At 54.3% G+C, this 15,511-nt stretch overlaps 1 protein-coding gene and 1 long non-coding RNA gene across 4 annotated transcripts; one reads left to right on the top strand and one right to left on the bottom strand.

The window, feature by feature from the left end:
* The first annotated feature begins 22 nt into the window (after positions 1 to 22).
* LOC134760401 (uncharacterized) lies at positions 23 to 9,237 on the top strand. Its single transcript, XR_010137784.1, has 2 exons — positions 23 to 256; positions 6,755 to 9,237. It is a non-coding gene; the product is annotated as an uncharacterized LOC134760401 (long non-coding RNA).
* A 12-nt stretch (positions 9,238 to 9,249) lies between these two features.
* EFNA4 (ephrin A4) lies at positions 9,250 to 15,046 on the bottom strand. Of its 3 annotated transcripts, none has more exons than XM_002810083.4 (4): positions 14,814 to 15,046; positions 11,737 to 12,023; positions 11,313 to 11,381; positions 9,250 to 9,935 (listed from the first exon to the last, which is right to left on the bottom strand). In XM_002810083.4, exons 1-4 carry the CDS (start codon positions 14,924 to 14,926, stop codon positions 9,799 to 9,801), a joined length of 606 nt encoding a protein of 201 aa, XP_002810129.3. In that variant the 5' UTR covers positions 14,927 to 15,046; the 3' UTR covers positions 9,250 to 9,798. The 3 variants fall into 3 exon arrangements, with proteins under 3 accessions (XP_002810129.3, XP_024091860.1, XP_054408296.1); XM_024236092.3 differs by having other exon boundaries at positions 9,250 to 9,769; positions 14,814 to 15,027; XM_054552321.1 differs by having other exon boundaries at positions 9,614 to 9,789; positions 14,814 to 15,028.
* Positions 15,047 to 15,511: the final 465 nt, after the last annotated feature.

Consider the following 15,511-nt stretch of genomic DNA (forward strand, 5'->3'; position numbering starts at 1 on the left):
CTCCGGCCGGGAGCGCGCAACGCGTGGGAGGTGGGGACCGTGCTGCCCCCTCGGGAAAGACCAGCGCGTGCCTCGCCTCTCCCTCCTGGGTTCAGTTTGCTACAACTGGTCCTGGGCCTTTTGCTCCCCAGGCTGAATTTCCCAGAAGGATTTGGGAACTCAAGATAAGGATCTCGATCTCAGGAAAGCCCATTCATCTCTGGGAATGAGGGGAAGGAGCAGACTTGAGAAGAAGCTGGGGATCCAGGACCTCTTAGTAAGCAGGGCTGGACCCCTTCCCTTCTGAACACTGTGGCCCTCTGCTGCGTCCATGCCCCCTTTTCCCGTGTGCATGAGGACTCAGGTGGGCACAGAAGGGTGGTGGAGAAGTCCTCAGCTGGCACCAAGGCTCTGACAGCTGGTGACCTGAAGCCCCCAGCTGAGCATGAGGCTTGTTTTTCTTGGAGGCAGAGTAAAAGAGCTCAGCCCCCCAGAATGTCAATACTGGGTGCTGTAAGAGCCTTCAGTGGTCCAGAATCCAAGGCGCAGGAGAGGGTCAAGGAGAGAGTCAGCTGGGGTAAAGCAGGGTTCCCTGGACACCTACAAAGGATTCCTCACTGGCACTTAGGCAGGGCCCCTCTCGGGGCAGCCAGGGGTGTCCCCAGGGTTTCTCACTCCTACTCTCAGAGACACTGATCCTGAGTCAGAGGGAAGAGCACCTTGTGTTCCAGCTCTCACCACAGTCATTGTCCTCACAGTGACACCCAAGCACACACATCACACACACACACACATTCAGGAAAAAAGGCACAGTCACCCAAAAGCAGAGAACATAGAGACACAGGCGCCTGACACAGACATACGGACACACAGGTACACCTTCCAGACACACATAGGAAAGGGCACTATCAGACTGCTAGAGATCAGGCACAGAGACACCCAAGCACACACCTATATCCATCCACACACAACACACACACAAACCCACATGCATCCTGACACACACAGTTCCTTGCTCTCCTCTTCTCTCTTTCTAGGAAGTAAAAGTTCAGGAAAAGTGTTCAGAAACCAGACCTAGGACTATCCGTCCCTTATCTCTTCTCTTTTGGAGAGGCCCAGACCAGGTGGAACCAGACCTGACTGGGTTCTCAGACCACAAGCCAACCACCTGTGTCCAGGGAGACAGGCATGCTGCTATTTGCTTCTATCCTTCAGGAGAGGGAACATGCAGGCACCTCCCTATCTGCTTATCTGTGGCAGGACAGGGTCTTGACCACAAGTCAGCCTCAGGTGCTAGGCTGGGGGCAGGGGTGGTGCTATCCAGAATAGGCTCAGTGTCTGACTGCTGCCAGGTGAGAGTAGGCTCTGTCTTTTCTGGGCTCCTCTCCACCCCAGGAGATCTCTTCTTCCTTCTCAGGAGCCAGCAAATAAATTAGGCCCCTTGGGATGGAAGTGGGGGACTCTGCAAACAGCTCTCCCTCCCCGCAAGCTCCTCATCCCCAGAGAGATTTGTTTCACCCAAATGATGCTAACCTGCTTACTCCAGGTGCCACAAATCCCAGTCCCCTCCACTCAAATCATATTCCCTGCTCCACAAGGGCAGCTTCTCTCTGTAGGGGCCCACAGTTGGCAGAGATGCTGCCCATATTGATAGTGAACAGGAACTTGCTGGTTTGGTCTAGGACTTTAAATTCCATTTTAGAAAAGATATATCCCTGTTTATCGAATCTAGGTTCTGCTTAAGAATTTGGGCCTTTTTCTATAGGGCCTGGGTACTCTTTAGAATCTGGCACCCCCACACCCACCCTCCAATAATAACTGAGACCTTCTCTTAGAATCCGGAGCCCTTTCTACAGGATTTAAGCAGCTCTCTCTATGGAGTCGAAGCCTCTGGTTTTGAAGTTGAGATACTCTCTATAGGGCCTAGCTAGGCCTGTGTCCGTGGGATCTAGTGCTTTGTCTACCTGGGCCTCTATCCATAGGGCTGCTAGCTGATTTGGGCCTTTGTGTGAATTAGGAAAAGGACCCTTCTTTGCAGGCTCAGTCCCTAGGGTGCATCTCTTGGCAAGTGGTGCCTTTGTGCATAAACAAAGGTGCTGCCTCCTTCAGTGAGAGGTGGCTCTAGTGGCCCCCTGTCTTAGTGAGGGAGATTGGGCTGATGTCCCCTTCCCCTTGGGTGGCTCCTTTGTGCCATGCACAAACTATATGACCATGTATGGCAATTCTGTCTACAGGATATGTGCTTCTAGCTATAATGCCTATGTCTGTCTATAGGCCTCTATTCATAAGGTCTGGGCTTCTCTAGGGACTGAGTCCCTGTATATAAGATCTGAGCCACTGTCCACATGCCCAGGGCCTAATCTAAAGGCCTGGGCTTCTCTCTGTGGCATGTGAGTCATGGAAGGACCCAGGCCTTATTGGTGGGGTCTAGACGTTTGCGTGTAACTGTAACTCAAATTGTTCCTGACTGTGATCCACCACAGTAGTAGTATATTTTGCACTGCAGTTCAATAACACACACACACACACACTCTCTCTCTCTCTCTCCCATACACACACACTCATACACACACACATTTAACTGAAATAATAAGTTTCATGAAACAATACTTACCCTTACTACAGAGGATACACAATGATATTTTCCTCTGTTCTAGTTTTAAAATTAAAAACAGTAAAATAAAAAGCTGGTTGAAGCCCATAAAATTGACTTCTTGACTTTACCATCCCCACTATAGATCACAACCTATAGTGTGAAAAACTGGTGTCTAAGGCCTGGGCCCTGAACTACCTCTCTGTTGGATGAGGGCCTCTGTGGAGGTTGGAGCTCCCTCCATGGGGCTGGTCCTGTCTTCAGGGCTTCAGGCCTCCTCCTCCTTATCTGCAGGGTAAGGAGCTAGCTAGCACACTGCTGGCTGCCAAGATCTCTCCTGGGACACTGAGCTCAGCTCCTAGGAGGACTCTGACATGGCGCCTCACTCTCCTCCATCCCTCAGGGGCCAAGGAAGCAGGGAGCTGAGCAGGTGTGGGACAGAGGGAGCTCTCAGGCTGTGTGGCCCAAGGCAACTTCTGGGACAGTAGGTGGCAACCACAGAGCTGAGCCGTGTTCAATAAATCATGGAGGCTAGGGCCTGGGGAAGGGGGAGGTCAGGAGGGAAGCAGGGCCATGGATAAATAATTCATTAAACAAATAAACAAGGAGCCTGTGAGAGGGAAGATCAGGCACACGTGTGAGCAAGAGAGGCAGCTGCCAGCTCCAGGCATGAAATATTCACAGGTTCTGCACCTTGCACAGGGCCCGTGTGTGTGGCCCCAGCCCAGGCAGGCTGTTGGTGCAGTCCTAACCAGGAAACCTGGGTCCCAGCAAGTGTGTGTGTCGGCATGGCTCTGAGGATGCTCTAACATCCATGAGTTGACATGGAACCACATACAAGCCTGACAGCAGGGAACATAGGCATTGGTATGTGGTCCAGTTCACAGGAAATTAGGATGCAGGGCTTGGTGGGTGGCATTGGGGTGTAATCACCTCTGATTCTGGTCACGTCCTGATCCCTCTAATGAGTCCAGCAAGCCAAGAAGCCTGGAGTGGGGAGGCAGCTCTGGGGTGTTACACTAGAGGTGTGTGTGAGTCCTCTAGAAAAGCTGAGAGGCAGCAGTATTGGCTTAGCAGTGAACAGCCTGGGCTTGGATTCGAATTCCAGTTCTGCCACTCGCTAACTATGCTAGTCACTTAACTTCTCTGAGACTGCTTCCTCATCTGTGAAATGGGGATAATAATGCCCCACCTCAGGGAGCTGGTCATTAAGAGGATTAAGATCCATAATGCCTGGGAAGCACTTAACACAGTGTTTAGGATCCCAGAGGCACTGGATTAATGGAGGGTTTCTTATAATTAAGAGATTATCTACTGAGGTCTGCCCACCTAGACCAGCCCAGACCCTTTTCCATTTGTTCTCCCTCATTTCCAAGCTTTCCTAACAGCTAACATAGTGAGAGATGTGACCTAGGGCTTAGAAAGTATGCAAGGGGTAGGAAAACATTAGATGGAATGAGAAGAGGTTACAGTCAAAAAAGGAAGTCTCTATTCTTCACAGTGTGGAAGAAGGGGTCCTTGACCTTCTCCTCAGACCCCAGAGACTCTCCTTAAGCCTTAAAAGTCTTCCTAAATCCAGACTTTCACCAAAGTTTAGCTCTCTAGAAAGTGACTGCAATGGCCGGGTGGCTCACACCTGTAATCCCAGCACTTTGGGAGGCCGAGGTGGGCGGATCATGAGGTCAGGAGATCGAGACCATCCTGGCTACCACGGTGAAACCCTGTCTCTACTAAAAATACAAAAAATTAGCCAGGCGTGGTGGCGGGTGCCCGTAGTCCCAGCTACTCTGGAGGCTGAGGCAGGAGAATGGCGTGAACCTGGGAGGCGGAGCTTGCAGTGAGCCGAGATCGTGCCACTGCACTCCAGCCTGAGCAACAGAGCGAGACTCTGCCTCAAAAAAGTAAATAAATAAATAAATAAATAAATAAATAAAAGAAAGTGGCTGCAATGCCCATGCAGTGGCTCACACTTGTAATCAATCCTAGCACTTTGGGAGGCTGAGGCAGGAGGATGACTTGAGTCCAAAAGTTTGAGGCTGCCATGAGCAATGATCACACCATTGCCCTTCAGCCTGAGCAACTGAGTGAAACCCTGTCTCTTAAAAAAGAAAGAAAGGAAGGAAGAAAGTGACTGCAAGGAGGCAGAGAGATTGGAGCAGAGGTCTCTGAGTAGCACCACCACCACCCCCAACAAGTCTTCCTTGCCAGAGCTCTAGCCCCCACCCTCTGCCTAGTGGTTGAAGGCTTCCTTGACAAAAATGGTTGTGTCTGGGCAAAAACCAGAAGAGTGGCACCCCAGAGTGGGTGGGGAGAATCCAGGATGGAGAGAGCCTCAGAGGGCCAGGGTGGAGTATCTGGCGGCCGCCCAGTAGGCCCCAGCATTCCCCAGCCCTCTGTGTCCCCTGGAAAGGATCCGCTCCCTGTGGGAGAGCCAGCAAACAGGTCTGAGCTGGCCTGCTCCTCCACAGACAGAAGAAGAACAGGTTGGGGGAGGGGGCCTGAGATCTTGGTGGGGAGTGGTAGCGGTAACCCCCATGTCTCCTCTGAGGAGTTAGGGACAGAGGGGACTACAGCCTGGGCACACCCTACAAAGCCAGGGGCCCAACCCTTCGCCTTCTTTGGTCAGCCTGCTGCCACTTGGGGAGCCAGGGGTCTGGACCCCCAGGTGTGAAGATGGTGCTTGCCCACCCTTTCCCAAGGAGCCAACATCAGTCTCCACTTCCCCTCCCCTGGGCTGGGCAGGTTCAGGCCAATCTGCTCAAGAGCTTCACAGCAAACATTGATCTGTAATAAAACCACAATGTGTTCAGGAGAAGGGATTCCAGACACAACACACATACACACTCACACACATACATACAGATGCAAAACATGCCGCTCTGGGAGGGCAGACACCAGCAGTCCTGAAAACACATCCAAACATAGACCCACACTGTGTCAAACCCACAGACATTATTAGTTCTACACATCCCCTCTCTGCCATATACTTTGTCCTTCAAAATCAAAGCCTTCTCTGACGACCCGTTTTCCCTGTGTTCCCATAACACTTCGTATATAGCTCTATATTAGCATTTTCACTTTGCATTATAATTACTCATTGGCCAGTCTGTCTCCTTGGGTAATCTGAAGATCCCTTAAGGGAAGCGATCTTGTCTTATACAAGTGTGTATCCCCAGCATCTAGTATGCAGCCTAGTATTTACTTAGTAGGAGTAGGTGAGGTGCTTAATAATTGTTGAATCAAGGAACAAAAGAATAAATGCCTTCTGACAGTGGGACACCCATTTCTAGAATTCTTCAGAAGCCCACAGCGGAAAACTGTGCATGCTACTCAGGCTTCTGACCCTGCCTTCTTTTCTCCTGGTCCCCTCACCACCACTCAGCTCTCCAGAAGCCCTCCTTTCCTTCCCTTCCCTCAGTGTGAGACCACGAATTTGAGTTCAACCTGAGGGTTGGCAGGCAAGGTAAGGGTTAATGACACCTCATTAGTGTTTAATTGGAGGAAGGAAGCTGCCTTGGCACCAGACAGGTGGGCGGGCCTGCCCCTTGCTGGAACCAGGCATCCCTAGTTCCAGCACCCCGCCAGGCATGTGGGTGATTTGGCCCTGGAGACCCTCCACCCAGCCGGGGCCAAGCAGTATAGACCAGTACTCCCCATCTGTCACCAAACATCCAGAGGGAGAACAAACTCCTTATCCTTTCTTCTGTTGCTGGCTTTGCCCCATCCATCCCCAACAGACACTGGAGAATGGGAGGAGAGGTGGGGTATGAAGGTGGAGAACTGAGGGACAGATTACAGAGCCACTCAGGGATAGATTCCAGAAACAGACAGGCGACAGGGCTGGGGATGTGGAGATGTCTGCCCAGTTTGACCTTAAATGAAGAGAATGCAAATGAGATGCAGACGGTATGCAGATGAACACAGGATCTCAGTACTGACATTCCTGGTGGCAGCAGCTCTGCACCCCAGTGCTGTCGCCAATAACCAACCTACTCCTAATCTTTCTGCGTTAAGTGGTGCTGACCATTACTTTGAGAAAGAAAAAGGATCTCAAGAGAGATGAGAGCTTGCTTGGGCTAGGGCTGCAGGACCTAGGAAGCTGAGCTCCACCCCAGCTTCCTCACCCTATCCCAAGCACCCACCCAAGCTGCCACAGCAGCTCAGGCAAACATTACTCTCCAGGTTGCACTCGGACGCACCGTCGGTTGCTATGGGGACCCCTTCCTCACTTCCAGACCTGAACCAATGGGCATCACCGCTGATGACCTCATGCCCCAGGCCCCGGGATTCTATTGGCTGTTTGGAAGCCAGAGTGCACCCTTTTCAATGGCGTCACCGCTGGGGATCCCCCGACGACCCCAGCTAGCCTCTGGCCTACTGAAAGAAAGGCGCGCTGGAAGCTCACAATGTGCTGAATGAATGAAAAATAAAGGAAAGAAGGAACTAATAAAAGGGAAGAAGAAAAAGCGGGGAGGTGACAGAAAAAGAACAAAACTTCAGGGTTGAATCTGGAGAGGAAAAGGGAGATTTGAAACCCCAGAAAGTGTGGAGCAGGATTGCCGGTCGCAGAGACTCTCAGGCTCTCAAACAGGGAGACAGGGCGAGGTAAAGATGAGTGGAGTTTTCGCATCTATTCGGGAGAGACTAGGGCAGGCCCAGCAAATTGAGGGCCCCACCCTGAGCCGCCTAGCGCTACTGAGTTTAGGGGAGATCGGTGACGCCCCAAAACTTGCAGGCCTGCCCAGCCTCCTGGAACTGCGCCCTGGAACACGCCTCAACTTCTCGTGGGTAAGGCCCGGTGCCTGGAAGACCTCCCAGCGCCTGCAGCCCGTCTCGGCCCCATGAGTGGAGTCGGCCCTGGCTTTCCATGGGGACGCGCCCCGGGACTGAATCAGCCGCCCGCGCATGCTATGAGGAAAGTGTGTATAGGGAAGGCCGGCTTGGCCTGAGCGCCTGTGGCTGGGCGGGCCTAAGTTTAAGACTCCCCCCCTCCCGCCCGCCACCTCCCCAGCCCGGATCCCGTGGTCGCTGAGGCATCCGTCCTTGCACCTGCAAGGGGCTGGGCGGCCGGCAGGGGGGTGTTCGTGTCAGTGGGAGCGCCCGACAGTTAGGGAGTGCGTCTGAGTGCGGGGAAAGCTGACTGGGCCCCGCGTCTCTTTCGCACATGCGTTCTTATCAGCGGCGCATCCGCGCGCCAGCCCCAGCCGCGGGAGCGAGCGCGCCCGCCTGGTTCTGCGAAAAGGGGGGTGGCCTGGGGCCGCTGGGAGCCGGGTGAGACCCCCACAGTTCTCAATCCAGGGAAGGGGCTGCTAACCAGTCGCTCCCAGTCTACTCCGCCTATGGCTTCACTTGGGAGGGGCGGAGGTAGCAGTAAGCCGGTTTCCATGGCAACGTGTAGACACCCTCCTGGATGACAGTAAACGTGGAACTTGAACACTTGAACCCAGGACCTGAAGACCTAGCCCATAGCTTCTCCTTCAGCCGACTACACCCTCTCCTTCGCGCCCCAGACCCTCGCCCCCGCTAAAGATCAAGGTTTGGGGTGAAGGCCCTGATACACGCACCTACCTACAAGAGGCATTTTCTGAAAGGTGGCCTCGAATGGGGGAAGGGACTGACTGGAGTCTGCTCTGCCCGCGGTGCTGCCCTCCACCGAAGGCCTCAGCCAGAGCAATGGAATTAACATGAACGATGGCAGCCGAAACGGGTGCATGGTGGTGGGGGAGAGGGCCCCCGCCCCCTCCGAGAGAGACCGGGATCTGACCTAGGTGTGCAAAGGGGTGGGGGAGGGGTTCGCAAACCCTAGCACCTGTGTCGGTCTCTTGACCCCTAGCGCCCTCCCTCCTGCCCTCCCCCCACCCCGCCGTCTCCCCCACAACCCCCTAACCATGTTCACACACTGCCTCTCGCTGCCGCAGCCGGGCCGAGCTAATCAGCACAACATCCACCTATCGATCGCTGGCTCGGTGCCAGGCGGGCCGGCACCGTGCCAGTGGAGGCTGCGGGGCACCAGGGCGGGTAAAGTACAGCTGCAGGGGAAGGGGCGCCCCTTACCCAGGCACCACCCAGGATACCATTCAGAAAGAGGGCCCCACTTGGCCTTGTGGGGATCATAGCCTCGCCTACCAGAGGTGGAAGAGACAGTGTGGGCTGAGAGCAGAGGGGGCCCTCCCTCCTCAGCCCCACCTCCTCCTCCTCCTTATAAAAGCTAAGAACAAAGAGGCCGCTGGGGAAGGAGGCTTTGATCTGACCCCACCCTCCCAGTTCTAGGCCAGGCACCGCCCAGAGTGCCCTTGGGGAGGGGGAGGGATGACCAGCTCTCAGCGACCCAGGCATTCTGAAACCCAGATGCTATTAATACTACGCTTTGCTTTTGCTGGGCGTCCTGCTTGGTGCTACCAGGACTTGGGCAGGGCCCCAAGCGGATGGGCTGTCAGGAGCATCTGCCCCTCCTCAGCACAGGAAGCCGGCTGGGGAGGTGAGAGAGGGTGCCAAGCTCCACAGCTGCTGCTGGCACCCACCCCACATTGCCCAGAGGGGTGCCCACTGAGGCCTGGCATGGATGGTCTGAGCACAGCTGGCATGGAGGTCAGGCCAAGCTAAGCTGAGAGCACAGGCCACAGGGAGTCCTGCTATCAGGGAAGGGGCCTGAGGGCAGTAGATTGGGGAGGGCAACAAAAAGATGAGTGGTTTATTGAAGGTTTGGTCTAGATACTTATAAAAATACAAACTGGCATGAAATTCAACCTCATGAAGAGTCCGTCTTCATAGAAGACAAGTGAGTGACCCCCTGGGGAGGGCAAGGTGCTGCCCCAGGGAAAAGGCCCACAGGGCACAGATGGCAGGGCTTCTTCTTTGCCCTGGTCCAGCAATCCACCTGTCCCCAGGTCTTCAGCCTGGGCCCCCAGCTGGCTTGAGGATTTGATCGTACCAAATCCCAGTCCTCCTTGGGGATGGGCTGAGACCCTCAGAGCAGCCTGCAAAGCGCCTGTGTTTGTCTTGCCTCTGCTTCAGAGTGTCCAGGGCTGTCTACTGCTCTTCTTTAGCCTGTGATGAGGGGACAGGCTCCTGCAAGAGTCACCTCAGACCCTCTGATCTCCCCCATCAAAGCTCCATCTTGTCGGTCTGAATTGGTACCCCCAGTGCAGGCAGCAGGGATCCCTCCTCCTCCAGGGGATCTTGGGAGGACTCTGGCTCCTTGGGATGAGAGGAAAGGTCTGCTTGGCTCACAGAATTCGCAGAAGACGAAGAATCAGGAGCAGCAGTAATAGCAAGAGACAGAGGGGGCTGGGAGTGTCCCCCCCTTGCCACCCTGATGTGCCACTCTCTCCAGGGCTCCCAACAGGATGGGCTGACTCAGACTCTGTGAGGGGGAGGGGGTAGCACTGATCAGTCCTCCCACTTTACCAGCCTCCTTCCTCCCCTTCCCATTAGCAGTTCCCTCCTTTCCCATCCTCCAGGGCCTCCCAAACCAGCCACTCCCTTCCCATGATCTACGACCTCATCCTTTCTAAGCCCCAACTTCCAAGCCTCCCCAAAATTGCCAATAGAGACAACCAACTCAGCTAAGACCTTGAAGGGCCTTGCCCCTGGACACCCCGTTCTCTTGGCCCAGCTTAAAAAAGTGTACAGTATGTCGGGGGTGTGATGGCTCACGCCTGTAATCCTAGCACTTTGGAAGGCTGAGGCGAGTGGATCACTTGAGGCCAGGAGTTTGAGACCAGGCTGGCCAACATGGTGAAACCCTGTCTCTACTAAAAAAAAAAAAAAAAAAAAAATCAGCTGGGTGGCGCACGCCTGTAGTCCTACCTACTCGGAAGACTGAGGCAGGAGAATTGCTTGCACCCTGGAGGGTGAGGTTGAAGTAAGCTGAGATCGCACCACTGTACTCCAGCCCTGGGCGACAGAGCGAGAGCGAGACTCTGTCTCAAAAAAAAAAGTGTGCTGTGAGGCCACACAAGACATGGTGGCTCATGCCTGTAATTCCAGTGCTTTGGGAGGCAGGAGGATCTCCTGAGGTCAGGAGTACAAGATCAGCCTGGGCAACACAGTGAGATCCCATCTCTACAAAAAATAAAAAATAATTTAGCCAGTTGTGAGTTGTGGTGGCACATGCCTGCAATCCCAGCTACTCAGGAAGCTGAGGCAGGAGAATCGCTTGAACTCAGGAGTTTAAGGCTGCAGTGAGGTATGATCGTGCCACTGCATTCCAGCCTGGGCAACACAGCAAGACCCTGTCTCTCAAAAAAAATGTTGGGGAGCTGGGGGCGGTGGCTCACGTCCGTAATCTCGGCACTTTGGGAGGCCGAGGTGGGCGGATCATGAGGTCAGGAGATCGAGACCATCCTGGCGAACACGGTGAAACCCCGTCTCTACTACAAATACAAAAAAAGTAGCCGGTCGTGGTGGCGGGTGCCTGTAGTCCCAGCTACTCGGGAGGCTGAGGCAGGAGAATGGCGTGAACCCGGGAGGCAGAGCTTGCAGTGAGCCAAGATCGCGCCACTGCACTCCAGCCTGGGCAACAGAGCGAGACTCCATCTAAAAACAAAACAAAACAAAACAGAAGTGGGGAGCGGATGGTGCAGTAGAAGCTCCCTCAAGGCTAAATGGGGAGAAGAGACCACGGCTTGAAGCTTCACCAGGACCCCTGGAGTCTGATCCTCCTAGATTCTTCTCACTCCTTCCCTCCTTCCCAAGGCCCCACATTAGCCAGTAGGGTCCATGCTCCCAACCCACTTACTCCTCTCCTTGCAGCAGACAGACACCTGGAGCCTCAAGCACTGGCCAGAACTCTCTGGAGTTGGCACCGCTGGGTAGTGGGAAAGTGGGAAGAAGAAGTTAGCACAAGGAGTCACCCCTTTGTATGCCTCAGACTGTTTCGGACCCTCCCAGCTTTTCTTCTCTCCAGGTCCCTGGAAAGCATTTCCTTACTTTGGGGCCACACCCATGTATCAGGCCCCGTCCAGTCCTCTCATCTCCCTGGCCCCCTTTCCTAGCTCCTACTTTCTCCTTTCTAGACATTTCCCTCCTCAGTCCTGAGTTCAGCCCATACCCCAACCCAATGTACATTAGAGACCCAGCCCCCTCCTCCTCCCAGGCCTCTCCTTCCCCCTCCCTACCCTTCTGGTACACAAGAGGTGTCCAGTGTGCCCTTGGCCACTCACAGATGTAGTAGTAAGTCTCTCCAGGTAAGAACTCAAAGCCGAGGGAGAAGGGTGTGAAGCGCTGAATCTTCTCTGAGAATTGGACATGGCCAAAGGGCAGGGAGCACACCCAGCGCTTGTAGGCCCGGGGGCCCTCTGCCTGGCAGGACTCATAGCCTGGCCAGTCCACCATGTATAAAGCAAACGTCTCGGGGCCCTCAGGGGGCCCTGGGCCTTCATAGTGGGGGCAGACAATGTCTAGGTAATCGTTGAGGCCCAGCTCCACCACGGCGTCTCCTCGAAGCAACCTGCAGGCATAACACACGGGTGGGCTGAGGAGCGGAGGGCACCACACCATGGCCATGGAGGCCAGAGACACCCCTTCTCAGAGGCCCCTGCCAGCCTCTCCTCCACTCATGTGCAACGGAGCAGCTCAGGAAGGCCTGAGGTTCCCAGACTGACAACTCTTGAGAGACAAAGAGAGTGCAAGAAATGGATGAGATGATCGATTCACAGGTTCCGAGAGGCTAAGACCTGCAGTGCCCATAACCACACAGCTTAGATGTGAGAAGCAGGGTCGCCACACCCTGTCTTACAGGCTGGAGCTGCCACACACCTCTCTAGCTCCAGTGCCCAACACTCAACGTGGTACAGCACCAGGCTTGATCAATGTCAGGTGGATGGATGCAGTGAAGAAGCTGGGCAGAGAGGCAGGAGGTACAGTTGCACACAGTGCAGCTGCAGACACAGAGGTGGAGACAGGGGTTGGGAAAGGTCTCCTCAAACACAGATATAAAGTGAGGAACACTGTCCTTTAGACTGACTTCAACCCAAGGGTGAAAAGAATGTCATGGTAAAAAAAAGAATGAGGGAGGCCAGGTGTGGTGGCTCACATCTGAATCCCAGCACTTTGGGAGGCCGAGGTGGGAGGATCGCTTGAGGCCAGGAGTTCAAGACCAGCCTGGGCAACATGGTGAGACTGTCTCTACCATAAATAAATAAATAAATAGGCTAGGCGCGGTGGCTCACGCTTGTAATCCCAGCACTTCGGGAGGCTGAGGCGGGCGGATCATGAGGTCAGGAGATCAAGACCATCCTGGCTAACATAGTGAAACCCTGTCTCTACTAAGAATATAAAAAGAAAATTAGCCGGGCGTGGTGGCGGGCACCTGTAGTCTCAGCTACTCGGGAGGTTGAGGCAGGAGAATGGCGTGAACCCGGGAGGCAGAGCTTGCAGTAAGCCGAGATTGCGCCACTGCACTCCAGCCTGGGAGACAGAGCAAGACTCCATCTCAAAATAAATAAATAAATAAATAAATAAATAAATAAATAAATAAATAAAGGCCATGAGTGGTGGTGCACTCCTGTAGTCCCAGCTACTTGGGAGGCTGAGGCAGGAGGATCCTTAGAGTCCACGAGCTCCTGTAGTGAGCTATTATGCCACTCCACTACAGCCTGGGTGACAGAGCAAGACCCTGTCTCTAAATTCTAAAAATTAAAAAAAAAAAAAAAAAAGAATGAGGGAGTGGGTGCTAGGTGCCTTCCTTTTTTGGCCAGGAGGAGCAAGTGCCAGGCATGGGGGGAGTCCACATACTACCCAGTCTTCAGTCTTCTCGGGACTCCCTTCCCCACCTCTTGGGAGCTGCCTGGGGAAGCCAGCACAGGTGGGAAGGGCTGGAAGGGGCGGCTCCCCACAGTACCGAATGCTGCATGAACCACCCCCCATACCACAAACACAGCGAAGCGTGATTTAGGAAAAGCTTCCAATGAGTGGTCCAAGGACCACCTGTATCAGTTCTGATTAGAAATGAAGATTCCTGGGCTCAGCCAGCCCAGACTTACCAGAACGCAAGCTGAGCAAGGCCACGGTCTTGGTAAGTTTTGTTCTACCGCATCCCCCGTGCCTGGAAAAGTGCCCAGCACAAGACAGCGTTCAACAAATATTTGTGGATTGAATGAATGAGCCAGAAACCTTAAGATTGGGAGGTGAGAAACCTGAATTTTTAACAGGTCCTCCAAGTGATTCAGAAGCTTTTGTCTGTGACAGAGATATAGAATTCAGAGACCAAGGACAACAAAGGATCTTATCACTTGTTACTGGTATTGTGATGACCTGTCTTTACGCAGGCTCTCCTGTTTGCGCCTGTTCTCCAGAGAGTCTGTGGAATCCCAGAGGGCAGGGTCTTGATTTTCTCATCTATATAGTTAATCCCCTGCAACCCAGCACAGGGCCGGGCACACACAATATGTGTTTAATAAATAAATGTTAGTGAGTGAAGAAATGAATAGAGTCACAGATTGTCTCAAGTAGAAAATCAGAAAGAAAAACAGATGGGAAATAGGAGAGGCAGGGAGACTTGGGGAGGGGGATGGAAACAGTAAAATATACTGAGGTTCAAAGGCAGGCAGCTCAGGAGAGAGAAATAATAGTTTATATCTGTACAGCCTGAGCCTTTTTCACATACATGACCTCACTTACCCTGCCAGACTTCCCAGGGTACTAGGTATTATTAGCCCATTATACAGGTGAGATAAATGAGGTTAGGAAGGTCACGAGACTTGCCCAGATGTGATTCGGCTAGAAGGGCAGGGCTGACACTGGAAAGAAACAGAAGGACGAATAAAGACAGAGATGAAAGCAGAGATAGTAAATGAGATCAGGAGACAGAGTGAGAGGCAGAGGTGAGACCTAGCAGGCAGGAGAGTAACCCACGCTCTTTCACAAGAGTAAAGCCCCCTCCCTCGCTCTCAAGTTCGTCAGCCACAGCTCCAGCCTGCGGGAGGCTGGGGATCGCCAGGAGAGCAGCGAGGGGGGCGGAGCCCGGAGTGCGGGCAAAGGCCCCCCCCCAGCTCCATGCTCCAAGATCCCCTAGACAACCCTTGGGGCTGGGGTCTTCTGCCTGCCCCCCAACACATGCGGGCTGTGGGGAGACCCAGGGCGCGCCTCGCCCCTCGCCCCTCCCCCGCCGGCTCAAACAAAGGAGCCCCGGCGCGCGGCCAGGCTCAGGCGGCGCCGCGCAAAGAGCGGGTGGCGGGCGCGCGCAAAGCCCGGGAGCGCGCAGACTTGGCTAGGCGCTCGCCCGGTTCGGCCCGGCTACCTGGGGTTACTGGAGTTCCAGTAGACTACGTGGCGGAGGCTGGAGCCCCCGCGCAGAGGGGAGCCGAGGAACGCGGCCCAGAGGACAGTCCGCAGCAGGGGCAGCAGCCGCATCGCCCCCGAGGTCCGATTTGGTCTGGCCTGGCAGGACCCGGCCCGCTTCACAGTCGAGGCGAGAAAGGTACAAAGTGAAGAGGGAAGTTGCGGAAAGGGGAGTGGGGTACGGAGATTCACTGACCCCGCCCCTGGATAACTTTCCACCAATGGGAGCGCATCTCCTCCTCTCCCCCCAGCACCAACTCCAGTTAACCCTCTGTGCACCGCAGCGCGCGCCAGGTTCGCCAAAGCTTCCACTGAAGCTGCACCGCACTGCGAGGGGGCGGGAAGGAAGGACGTATTCCAACAGCAGTATTTTTAGGGAGGTCATCCCTTTCGTGTCTGCTTTAGTGCAGGGTAGACTGCCTTATTAGAAGTTTGGAAGATTTTAAATAAGGGTACATAACCTTAGCCCAGATAGGGGAAAGTGAGGCGCGGGCGAGGATCCATGAAGCCTGTCCAACCACCTTCATGCACTGCCCCGTTTTCTTTGCACATCTAGGGACAGTGCAAGCGGAAGGGACAACACAGCTTCTGGGACCACCTTCCCTAAAGAGCCTTAGGTGGCGCGCTAGATGCTTACTTTGGGATTGGCGTCTGTCC

The sequence above is a fragment of the Pongo abelii genome, chromosome 1 (genome assembly GCF_028885655.2).
Source record: "Pongo abelii isolate AG06213 chromosome 1, NHGRI_mPonAbe1-v2.0_pri, whole genome shotgun sequence".
Taxonomy (NCBI): Eukaryota; Metazoa; Chordata; class Mammalia; order Primates; family Hominidae; genus Pongo; species Pongo abelii.